The sequence below is a fragment of the Panthera onca genome, chromosome A3 (genome assembly GCF_046562875.1).
Source record: "Panthera onca isolate mPanOnc1 chromosome A3, mPanOnc1 haplotype 2, whole genome shotgun sequence".
NCBI classification, from domain to species: Eukaryota; Metazoa; Chordata; class Mammalia; order Carnivora; family Felidae; genus Panthera; species Panthera onca.
In genome coordinates this window covers 117,111,377-117,124,229 of record NC_138341.1, presented here as the reverse complement: position 1 = coordinate 117,124,229, position 12,853 = coordinate 117,111,377, and the positions used below count along the sequence as shown (strand labels likewise).

The window sequence follows — 12,853 nt, the reverse complement described above, 5'->3', positions numbered from 1 at the left end:
CAGGGGCCTGTGCTCCAAGCTACAACTGCATGACGGAAATACGCTATACCCATGTGTGCACATGCCCGTGTGCATGCTTCTTGCATGTCTCGGTGCATGACCCTACTGTGAGAAGGGTACAAAACTGTGAGTGAATGCATGCCCACCGGAGGCCATGCGTGCCTGCAGGAGTGTGTGCACAAGTGTGTGGGAAATGCATGGGGCAGCAGGAGGGGACATAATTGAACCTCATCCTTGTGAAGGCCTACAGGGACACCCCATCATGCTCTGGGGAGGAAGGGGCCATGCAAACCCAAATCAGAGTCAAAGGGGCAAATTAGGAGTGGGCAAGGGGAGGGTGAAGTCCTCTAGGGGACAGAGTGCCCCTGTGGGGAAGCAGGACAAAAGGAGGGGAAGGGGGCAGCGTGCCTACCACCCAACACCAGGGGATGTCAAGGTAGTGGGCAAGGCCCTGTCCATGGTGCATCCCAAAATGAGGGTGCTCGGCCACAGCTGGAAATACCTCAAGGCCAAGACCGAGGCTAGACCCAGAATCAGCCTCCTGATCCCCAGGTCAGAGGGTATGAGAAAGTCAGGCTCCTACCTTTAGTTCCTTGATCTTGGTGGGAGTCCTGACCTCTCCCTCCTCGGCCTCTGACCGCCTACCCCCAGACTCGCCATCCTCCTCTTGCTTGTCACCATCGGGTCCTGCGTCATGGTTCTCACTAACCGAGGCTGGGCGGGAGAACTCCGCTAAAATGGGCAGAGATGGCCAGGTGGCCTTGTGAGACCTCTCCCAAGGGGACGGACAGGGAGCCAGCCCTGCCAACCGTCCAACCATGGTTGGAGTGGAGCACAGACATCCACATCTCCAACAGGTCAGGGATAAGTACAGGGAGGTAGCCTTGTCCAGTCATGAGGATGGTACGAAGCAGAGCTGCCTCCCAGCCCCAGACCCCCTCCTGACTTCTATGGCACTAGAGCCCAGGTTTAATTCTCAAATCCATCTCTTCTTGGCTGTGTGACCTTGGGTAAGTTATACAACCTCTCTGGGCCTCAGTTTCCTCATCTATAAACAATACTTATTTCAGACAGCTGAGGGGAGGAATGAATAAACTAATGTGTGTAAATACTTAGAAGACAGACTGGCACAGAGTGAGCCAATTCAACCAATGTTGGACCACAGATGTTGATGTTTTTGTTGTGGCGGTTGTGACAGAATACTCGACCATTATTTGGCAATACGTAGATATTGTGAGACTAGCTTTTACTACTGAAAGCTAAAGTCCTGAGATTTGCAAATAATGTAGCCTCTTTATAAATTAGGGAAAGTTCAGAGGGATCCCTGCAATAACATCTTTCTTACTCACTGGCATTCCAAAGTACTTTTCTGAATAGGAAAGAAAGGGATGGAATTAGAGGCTTTACACTAGGCACTGGACATAATCCAGACTATGCCCATGGATTATGTCTTGGTGGGAAACAATGCCTGGAAAACACTGAATTGAAATGACCATGGCACGGATTATCCTTGGGGCTGGCCTAAATTAAAGAGAATAATTATTCTTTCTATTCATATATACTCACTTCGCAAAGTGCCCTTTTATGCACACCATCTCATCTGATCTGCACAATCCTCTGTGTTGATGGCTAGAATGGGAATCACTTTCCTCATTTTACAAAAGATAAATTGAGACTCCGAGAGGGGAAAGTTCCCACTGGTGACCTTTCAGTGAATCAGGACAAAGACCTAGGTCTCCTGGTTTAGAGTTCAGCCTTCTGGACCTCCAGAGGGATGTAGGAGAGGATGAGCCTCACCAGCTCTAGACCAATCTTTGCTGCCCTGCACAATCTGGGCTTCATGTAGGAAGCTGCAGGGGAAAATAAAGGGACTGTACTTTCCCTTTGCATAAATGTTAGCTCTCAACCCTTAGCTTTCCTCCCACTCAAGGAGAAGGAGGAGCTTCCTCAGCCTCAAATGGACCTTTGAAAAACTTCATGTCCTCTGAACATGGTCAGGGAGTCCTGGGAAAGGTCTCACTTCATACTGCAGGAAAAGTATCAGACTCTCCTGATCACCTGGAAAACTCCTAGGTATCCTTCAAAACCCTGCCCAGTTGTCACCCTCCCTGCAAAGCCCTTTCTGCCCCTCCTAGACAGAATTAATCCCTCTCTCCTATATTCTGTTTTGTGCTCTGTATTCTGTATATACTTCTCCCATGGCTTGAATCACATTATATGCCTACAAACCTAGTGTTCTATGGGCTCCTCCAAGGAAAGGGTCATACTTATTCTAACACTTGCAAAATATTTGTTGAGCAGAACTGGCTTGCCTAGAGCAGAACTAACTACCCCAGTGTGTCCTGGGAATAACCACTGTTCCCCAGGCAAGTCCCCACCCCTTACCTTAACCTATCCTCTGCAAACCTAAAAGCAATAATAATTTATTATTGCTACAACAAACAATAAACCATTATTGGGTATAAATTATTAGGTCCTTCTATGTGCCAGGAACTTTTTGAGGGGATGTAGAGGCATGACCATATTTAGTTCTCTCTATAACACAACTAAGTATGTATTACTTATTTTGAAGAAGATGAAATAGGCACAGGGCAGTTAAGTTGCTCTAGACCTTCCAGCCATTCATGTATGGATATTTATGACCACTTCCTGGCCTGCAGAGCAGCTGGTGAGTATGAAGGCTGAGATTTGAACTCAGATCTGCCTAACTGAATCTCCCCAATGCCCATGTGGCCTCTGAACCTCTCCTACAAACTTCAGTGTGCATATCCTGGGGAGAGTCCTTGGCCAAGGCCCAGGAATCTTCATGTTTAACCAGCTTACAGGTGATTCTCTTGCAGGTGGTCTGTGGGCCATGTTTTGAGAAGCCCTGGTCGGCTGGATACAGGACAATGTAGGGCCAATTCTCACTGATATTAAGGGCACCTGTCAGCCCAACAGGAATAGGGCAGTGGAGAGCACCATGTGGTTAGATGTCGATCAGTTCACTGGAACCAAAAGAATGACCGAGAACAACCAACCCCTCAGCCTCCCATCAGGTAAGGCATCACCAGTCACATTGCACATTGCAGTCACAATATACCATTCTCCTCGGCTGACAGTCTGTGAATCACTAAGCATCATGGGTGGGGGGCCAGAAAACCATATGGCTGAACCTGCATCCCCAAAAGGCCACGACTCCGGGAAGTTGCGGGAAGTCCAGAGAGTGACAACATCATATTCCAGTGAGAGTGATGCTGTAGCCTAGGCGAAACCACCAGGAGCTGCCCAGGTGCATGCAGCGGGGTCTCGGGACACCAGGCCTGCTGCAAATCAATGTGTGAGGTGTCCACCACTGTCACTGTTCATTCTGCAAAAGCCAGTGTGCCCCCACTTCCCACTAAATGCCACCCCTCTCCCATCTCCCATTTGGGGCATACCTCCATCAAGGCTGCGGGACATGGTGTACCGTTTGCTGGAGGAACGCTCAAAGAAGGGCGCGGGCCGATCAATGAGGGCGCTGGCCTGGCGGGTCTGTGCCTGGGTCCTCCCACTATACCGGAACTTGGAGCCCATCACCAGGAAGCCCTTGGGTGGGGGCTCAGGTGACACCAGCCTGCAGTGGAGTGAGGAGGTGAGGAGGGGGATCGGACCTATGCTGTCAGGCCCAAGGCTAGACCACAGCTGGCCTTTCATCCCACTGTCCCACAAGCTACAAGTCAAGGTGGTCCATAACGGGAGAGACTTGGGTAAAGGGGCTTTCACAGAGTCCCTCCTAGTTCCTTCTCCTGCTTCCCCCCCACTCACAGAGCATACGACCCCAGGGTCAGGCTCACCGGAAGAATGTGTGGTGCTCGATGCAGACCTTCCACAGCCTCTTGGCTGACCGGTGGTTTGGGAGTTTAAAGCCAATTGTGCTCTCAAACTGCTCGTACTACGAAACCAAAGAGAGTGGGTTAGAAGCAAGGCCTGGGCTCTCGTGCTGCTGGTCCGTCCTTTCTGAACCTCTTCTCAGGCGTGTGCGACTCTAGCCTGTTCATTCATTTACTCAATAAAGTGGACTGAACCCTTACTCTGTGACAAGTCCTAAGCAACAGAGACAGCATGGTGACCAAGGCAGAAGATTCTTGGGGACAAGGAAGGGGGATGCTCTGATAACAAATTAGTAAACAAAACCACTTTAGACGCTGATGAGGGAATGAACAGAGATGTGTGATGTGACAGAATACCTGGGCAGGTGTGGGGATCAGGATCTGTCCTAGAAAGGGTGATCTGGGAATGCCCTCTAAACAAGCGATCTTTGAGCAGACATCTGAAGGATGGGAAAGGAACCCACTATGTGAGAGAGAATTTCAGGTAGAGAGAACATCAAAAACAAAAGGTTGGAGGCAGGAAAGATCTTGGCTCATTCTAGGATGTCAGGTAAGGCCAAAGGGGCTGGAGCACAGTGCACATGGGACAGAGATACATGGGAGAGGTAAGTGGCCACACCTGGAGTTCAGAAAGTAGCCCATGAGCCAGAGAGCTCTTGAAAGATTTAAGGTGGGAGAGTGAGCGGGGAGGGAGGGGGGTAGTAGTAATCTCATTGCATCAGACATGACCTGATGAAAGGGACTTTTGAGCTCTTTTTGGCAGTTATGAGAAAAATGGCCTGAAGGCACAATGGAGGCAGGGGGACCAGTGAGAAGTACCTTGTAGAAATGTAGGTGAGAGATGGTGGCTGTTGGTGACTGGTACAGTGGAGAAAGACAGAAGCAGATGGGTTTGCATTTATTCGAGAGGTAGAAACAAATGGACTTTTTTGATGGGTGAGGTATAGAGGTTGAACATATACACGTTTGTGTGTGTATGTGTGTGTGTGTGTGTGTGGTAACGTATTTTGGTATGTGTACATACTTGAATATTTCATATAAGCAAATACATGGATATGGATGGCCAGGTACTCATTGATCTGTGTAACTTGAATATATGTGGTTATCTTTATGTGTGCTCCCGTGTTTGTGTGTTATGTCTGTGTGTAAATGATGTTTGCATGTAGGCACATACATAAGGCATGAAGTCTTTTGTTTAAAGTAGGCTCCATGCCCAATATGGGACTTGAACTCTCGACCCTGAGATCAAGAGTCGGATGCTCTACTGACTGAGCCACCCAAGGTATGAAGTCTATGTAGAGAATCCCAGAAGAAGAGTGTTCTTTCCTTACTCAGGACCCATGTATACTAAGTAGGAAAAACCCAGGCTCAGATGTCAGGGTCTTCTCTCCATTCTAGCCAATTCCAGTGAGAAGAAGGGGTTCCCAAGGCAGGCTCACCTCCCCAGGCCGGATCTTGATATAGAAGTTACTCCTCTTATAGGAGATCTTGAGAATCTTGGGCCAGGCGAAGCGGTTGATTCTCAGCCGGTCCCGGTAGATAAGCAGGCCATTGGCACAGACTCCCAACATGATGTCAATGCCCTCGGAGTCCTGCGTGAGTAGACACCATCAAATGGCAGGCCTGGAGTCCACACCTGCCATCCGGCCTGAAACCCCTTCCTGAGCTCTGCTTCTAAGAGACTCCGGGATCAGGGTTAGAGCCTACATGCTGGAGCCCCTGACCCACCCCACACAGTTATTCACTCCATTCATTCATTCATTCTGTCATTTATACACCCAGTTGCTTTTTTGATCATTCTCTCTGTCACTTACTTAATCATTCATTCACCAGAAAACATGGAGTGATACATATGTGGTACCAGGCCAAGCTCTACGTGGTACAAACAGGTTCATAAGTAAATATAATATGAGAAAGGATTATGGAACTTTGAGGAATGAGAAATAAGAATATAAAAGGATTCAGGTTGGAGGGAACACAGGGTCTGGCACACCAAGCCCTCTGGAAGCACCAGGGACACCAACACACACACACACACACCCCAGATGCTAGGCGGACCCTGGGACCCAGCAGTACCTTGGCATGGTGCAGGTCTACTCCATACATGGAAAGCTTCTTGGCGTTCTCTAAGAAGTGGATTTCTGCTTCTCCTGGAGTCATGCCCCTAAGAGAAAGAACATGATCACAGACAGCCATGGAAAAGGCCCAGGCCTAAGTCCTGCTGGCTGAAGGTGGCTGTGATCAGAACCTGTGATTCTAGGAAAACAAATGTGCTGGAGTGGGCATATGACTAGGCCTCGCCCAGTCCCTCCCCTCTGCTCTCAGTGCAAGATGGTGCACCCCCAGCCCCGGCTTCAGCCACCCAATCCCTTCCTGTTGCCAAAGCTCAGGTCTAGTCTTGTCTCCTCTAGGAAGTATTCAAAGGATGAGGTGGGAGTCGGGATTTCTGCTTTAATCTGCCACTGAGTTAAATGTGAGCCATAAATTCTGCTTCTCCTTGACTGAAGAGCCATTGTGGAAGACATTGTTCATTATAATCACCCAGGGGCTCCTAAATTATCACCCCCATAAGATATTTCTCTCTGAACTTTGTATCAGCAACCACTTCATCTTCCCTGAGAAGCAGGTGCACGTTCTCCTTTCGGAAAAGAAAGTTATGTAATCCATCAAGTTCCTTCTTTGCTTTGGCTGCCAGGAAACTACATTTTCTATTTAGTCACGGCTAACATTTATTGAGCACTACATGCTGGTTAATGTTCCAAACGCTTCACATGTATGAACTCACTGAACCCTCGTAACAATTCTGTAAGGTATGTCTTACCATTATTCCCACTTTATAGAGAACCCAGCACAGAGAACTCAAATAACTCGCCTCAGGCCACACAAACTATTAAGCAGCAAAGTCAGGATCTGAGTCCAGACAATGTGGCTCCAGAGTCTGTGCTCCTTCTGAATCCTTCACTTACATCTGTCTCCTATCCCCTGGGCCTCAGTTTCCTCTGCTCTGTCTACCTCAGTGAACTGCTGTGTGAGATGCCTGGACACTAGATGTCCAGGTGCTTTAAGTCAAAAGAGCTGTAAAAGCTGAAGGGGTGGCTATTAGCATTTCTCCAGCCTATATTTGAGCTTCTTTCTCTGAATCATTAGGACTTTCACAAATCCCTAACACATCTTGTTACCTATGACAGGAATGACAGACGGTGGGAGCAGGCAGGCCGTCCGTCGCTCCCTATTCCTGAGCCCAGGCAGACACCGCTAACCAATGCGGTTTCAGTATCCTGCTGAACATAATACAGTAGCAGCCACTACTACCCAGAGTTGGTGTGCAAGTCTCTGAGAGACGCACTTGCCACTCTGGACCTAGCACTCCATCACACTCCAATGGCCTTTCCTCCCCCTGTACACATTCCCTCCACATCCGGTCCTAGGCCTCCTCTCCAGATGCAGCCCCCTGGAGACAATTCACCTGATTCCTCCCATCCTCCTTAGCAATAAGGTAATATCACCATACCCCGCGCCCCTCCCCACACACACACACATACACAGCACTTCATGGCTTATAATGCGCTTCACATCATTTATCAAATTAGGTTCCCATAACAACCCTGGACTTGGAGCTCAAAGCACTTCCAGCTTAAAGGACCCTAGAGGCCATTTAGTTCTAGGTGATTCCCCCCAGGGGTGGTACCAACCTCACAGCAGCATTTGGAAATGGGGGAGGGGGCATTTGGTTGTTAGATGACTAAGAAGGTGTTATGGGCATTTGATGCCTGTAGCCCAGGGATGCCAAACATCCTGCACAATGAATTCTCCTGCCCCAAATACCAACAGTTGAGACACACAGATAATCTAAATCCATACATGTGCAAGTGAAAGATGGGGCTGCTAAGTTAAACAGCCAGCTGCACAATGACCCATCTAGTTCACCATCATCTAACTCCTAGAACAAGGTGCTTTCCATTGCACAACTATTCAACCCCTAAAATCACAGAGAGCAACAGTTAAGTATGTGGCATGTCTGTAATGTGTGCCATTTAGTCCCCCAACAACACCACAAGGCAGCTTCTATTAGCACTCAAACTGAACAGATGAGGAAACTAAAGCATAGGGAAGTGAAGTGACCTGTCTAGATCCCCTGGCTAGAAAGTGGCACAGCGAGAACATGAACCCAGGCAGTCCAGCTTCGGAGTGCAAACTTTTGAACTTTACACCAAGACTGAGACATCAGGACACAGGAAAGTTTTGCTTATCTCCAGCTGGAAGATAAAGAGACTGATCCTCCGAGGCCACAGACAGGGAATTATCATACCCACAAGAAAAGCTTATGAACTTGAGGTCCCAAGAGGTCATTTATGGTCACACTGCTAGTTCCTACCATTCCCATTTGATAAAGTCCCAGTGGGATGAGATGATTTGCTCTCGGATACACCTCGAGTCAGGGGCAGAGTCAGGCGGGGTACTTACAGCGCAGCATCTGGGGCCCTAGCTAACGGCTGAGGAGCCAGGGGAGACCCCTCACCTGTATGTCTTGTGCAGCTCCATGATCCTCTCCTCCAGCTCCCGGGTCTGGTTGGGGGCAAAACGGAGCTCACTGACATAGTTGCCTACGTGCTCCTCAGCATCATAGTCACCCAGCTCAGCCTGCACAGCGTAGGAGCCCAGCAGGGCATGTGTGACGAAGGAGCAGGGCAGCCGGCCCGTGATGATGTCCGCCCGCAGCTGCAGGCACAGGTAGTATCTGGAGATAGGGGAGAGTGGCCATGGGCATGGGGCCCACCCCCTCCCTAGACACCCTCAGCACAGAGGCCCACCTGCCCATCAGAACCAAAATGATCAACACTCGGTTCAACAGAAAAGGGATGCTCCTAGACACTGGCATTTCAGGCGCTGATACTTTGGGTGTGTCCTAAAAGGATGGTTTTGTACCATTTTGCGTGCCTTTAAATATTTTAATTTCTAACTTCGAGGGACTTTTCCCTACTGTGGGAACATTAAATTTCTAACTTATTTTGAAGCTAAATACTCTGCTGGTTGACCATTTTTTAAATTTTATCTATTTTTAATCCTGCAATTAATATATTCTTATTGTGGAACAGATGTAAACTTTCTTGTTGTTTTGTCAATGTTTTTTTTTTAAATTTATTTTGAGAGAGGGGAGAGAATGCACGTGTATGTGCAAGTGGGGGGAGGGGCAGAGATCCAGGAGAGAGAGAATATTAAGCAGGCTCCATGCTGCCAGCACTGAGCCCAACACGGGGTGTGATCTCACAAACCGTGAGATCATGACCTGAGCCGAAACCAAGAGTCAGATGCTTAACCGACTGAGCCACCCAGGTGCCCCTGCAGATGTACACTTTCAAGATAATTCTAAATCTCTTCTTGATGTCTATTCTCAGCCCTAATCCCCTCCCCCAGAGATCACCCCTATTATCTGTGTGGTGCTCTAGATTTTCTTCCTCCGTGGACATACAGAAATCCATGTGTTTTGATTCATGGGTCTTTTTAACATGTACATGGTATCAAATGATACATCTAATTCTACAGCTTGCTTTTTCAAACCCAACTACGTGCCCAGGGCCCTTCCCAGATCAGCACAAACGACCTGACCTCATTCATTTTAACTTCTGCATCGCATTCCACAGCCAGGACAAACCTGTTTGCCAATGTTTTCTCAAAACTTTTTATTTTGCCTCCAGCTGTAAGTGAATTGTCTAAAAACAAATTGTTTTAAAAGAAACATTTCCAACCATAAGGCTATGGTTTTTTATAACTTTATGCACACTTGGATGATTTTACAGTTTTTAGATCCATTTTAAACAATTTTTTTATTGCTTTTTCAGTTATTGCATTAAAAAAATGTTTCAGTTCATTCTCAGGCAGTGATGCCTCCTTGCCCATTTTGCCATGTTTCACCATTGTTTGCAATCATCTATTGCTTTTCCTTTTAAGTGGCTTTTACTCGTATAATTTTTACTGCTCCATGACATTATTTTGCAGTCTGAACTGAAGCTCTGACACAAAGTATGTGCGGCCTCAGTGTGCACTCAGGACCAAGGCATAGGCTCAGAATCAGTAGTAGCTCAAACATCACGGGCACCAAGTGTGGGCCTAAAGGCATTTTTGTTCAAGTCTAAAAATTAGAAAATCACTGCCACTCTGACCAATATTTCATTTCATTTTGTCATTCTGACCAGTTTATTTTGAGCCGGAATATTTTTTACTAAACCAGCTGCTACTACTATCCCATTCCCTGAGGTCTTCCATGCCAAGCAGGGCTAGTTTCTCTCCTGGTGTCCCTAGAAGCCCAATGCCCGGGGTCTGGCACAAAGAGGAGAGATATTAGCGGGTAAGACCAGAGGAATGGGGACTAAGCTGGTCTACAACCCTCAGCCCTCTTGGAAATGGAATTGAGACCTTGTTGCTGAATCTTGGTCCCAAGATGACCTCAGGGCTTAGAGCAGGGCTAATGAGGCCAAGACTTCAGGTCTGATCTATCCCAGGGACATCTGTATTATCTCCCAAGGCCACAGTTGGCATTGTGCCTGTGGCCCATTACTTGGCAAACAGGCAGCCAATATTAAGAAGAGACCCAATGGGAGAGAGAGGCTGGCTTAGTAGCCCCTCCTCTGCTCTAAGAATAACTCCAAGCCATCATCTTATTATTGTTGGGAGTATGGGGCCCAGCACATGGATAACACAACCCCAGGATATCATGAAGTGAGATATCATGAGTTCCTCTTTGGAAAGGGCTTAGATAAAGAGAAGGGTCTCTACCTGTTCTGATTCCAGAGGTGGGATGAACCCCCATAGAAGTTCTCATTCTGAAAAATGCTTTGTACCCCACTTCTAATCTTTAAGCCACGTGATCTACTGGCCCTGAGGCACAATGAGATTGTACATACAATCCATGTTCACTCCAGCAGCCCAGGCTTGCCTCCATGGGGCAGGGGGATCATGTCTCATTTGACCCTTACATGCCTGACATGTGCACAGGGCAGCACATGGGACCAAATCCCTATGGGCAAAGGCACCTGTGCTCTACTCCTGCCTTATCTCCAAAGTCAAAAATGATGGTCCACCCAGAACATCAGCCTTCAGATGTGTTTGGCTTGTCCCATCCAGAGATGGACTCTATCATGATTTTTAGAAGTTTGAATTAGCTGCTAACATTTGAAATTTGTGGATTTTCACTCTCAAATCTCTAGCTTCACTTCAACAGTTCCCACATGGCACTGATTTCTGGGGCTAACAGCAATTGTTTTAGATGGTGTGTGCCCTCTTGAATTTCAATTTCAATCAGTGAAATGGGTCCCAATGCTGCTTGGGATGCTTCCCTCTCTAAAGCTGAGGGTGCGCTACCACTGCCTACTGTGTTTGCATCACTTTTTCTTGCACTGAGTCAGCTTCTTTTGTTGATGCTGTCTGCCTGGACTTGCTACAGGCATCTCAGTTTGCAACTGCCACATCATCACTGCCCCATGTCTACCAGGGCCGGGTGCCTTTGTTCCTAATCACATGGCCAGCACACCCACCCCCTCTCTGCTGCCCTCACCTTGTGATGTCTTCTGTCAGCTGGGCAGGATCAGGGGGGTAGAACTTGACCGTGAAGGCAAAACTCCAGGGGCTGCCTAAGAGGAGAAGATAGGGGAACAATCAGAGAGGCCCCATCACCCCAGTGGGTGCCCCAGATGCATCATACTATGGGCAATTTCTCAAAATTTTCTCATATCTATAACTTCAGGACAATCTAATCAGGAAGACTGGAATATTATTCCCACTTGAAAGATGAGGAGACTGAAGCTCAGGTTGAAAGACTCGTGAAACAGCAATGGGAAGGAAGGTAGAAAGAAAGAAGAGCAGTGGTGCATGTCAATCCTACTGGGAATCACAAACATCACTTCAGGAAACCTTGCAGCAACTCCTATGAGAAAGTCTTATGATTATCTCCATTTTGCAAATGAGGACACTGAGGCCCAGTCAGTAAAGTGGCCAGCCCAAGGTCACTCAGCTAAGAAACAGCAATGCTAGGGCTCAGACCCAATCCTCCTAGCTCCAGAGCCCATGCTCCCTCCTCCACATCAAAGTCTATACCATTGGATGTTAATGGGAATAAAACAAATCATATCAAATGGGTTCCCTCACTGTGGACTTCTCAGAGCCCTCACTCTGCTGTTGTCAATTGCACCCCTCAAGAGGACATGCATTTAGGGGTTTCCCAAACTTATTTGACCTGCTGTGTCCATTTCTCATAGGGCATCCTGCCAGATTACTGTTCCTAGGAACCCCCTTCATAAGACTGCCCTGTGCCAGGTTGGCTCCACATCAGATGGCAGAACGGGGTCGTTAGCAAGACCTAAAAGGCAAGCATAACGAGCAGAAAGTAGCAAAGGGCTTTTCACGGGATAAATGTTAAACTCCACACTGAGATACAACCAATCAGTGGTACACAAATAGGCAGAGAGAGAAATAAAGGCTGAGGTTTTAGCTGGAAACAAGCTCCCCAAGCCAGGAAAAGGGATGACCACTTAAGAGAGAGGAGGCCTTGGAGGAAGGCTACTATCTAGAACAATGGGCAGCTCACTCCTGGGACAATGTGAGAAAGCAAGGCCCATCCAAGGTAGGACCATGGTCACAAAGGACTGGAGGCCATGCCATTACCACCATCCTTGTCCCTGTGATCCTCACCATCTTCCCCAAAAAGCTGTAATGTCTCCAGCGCTTACTAAGTGCCAGTCACTTTGCTTGCTTGTCCATGCACATATAGGAGTTCGAGCTTCATAATGATCCTGAGGTAAATTTTTTTTTAAATTTTTTAATGTTTTATTTATTTTTGAAAGAAAGAGACAAATGGAGGGGGAGGGAGGAGGGGCAGAAAGGGGGACGGGGGGAAGGGCAGAAAGAGAGAGATACAGAATCTGAGCCAGGCTCCAGGCTCTGAGCTGTCAGCACAGAGCCTGATGCAGGGCTCTAACCCATGAACCGTGAGATCGTGACCTGAACCA

General features: G+C 47.9%; 1 protein-coding gene across 13 annotated transcripts in view; it reads right to left on the bottom strand.

The window, feature by feature from the left end:
* Positions 1 to 12,853, bottom strand: part of EPB41L1 (erythrocyte membrane protein band 4.1 like 1) — a 125,681-nt gene that overhangs the window by 34,018 nt on the left and 78,810 nt on the right. For all 13 annotated transcript variants that reach the window (XM_060616934.3, XM_060616925.3, XM_060616953.3 and 10 more), the window contains 7 exons: positions 11,404 to 11,479; positions 8,371 to 8,589; positions 5,928 to 6,015; positions 5,291 to 5,443; positions 3,816 to 3,913; positions 3,420 to 3,595; positions 584 to 732 (listed from right to left, as the gene is read on the bottom strand). In XM_060616934.3, the coding sequence (XP_060472917.1) occupies positions 584 to 732; positions 3,420 to 3,595; positions 3,816 to 3,913; positions 5,291 to 5,443; positions 5,928 to 6,015; positions 8,371 to 8,589; positions 11,404 to 11,479 (959 nt within the window). The remainder of the gene's footprint in view (positions 1 to 583; positions 733 to 3,419; positions 3,596 to 3,815; positions 3,914 to 5,290; positions 5,444 to 5,927; positions 6,016 to 8,370; positions 8,590 to 11,403; positions 11,480 to 12,853) is intronic.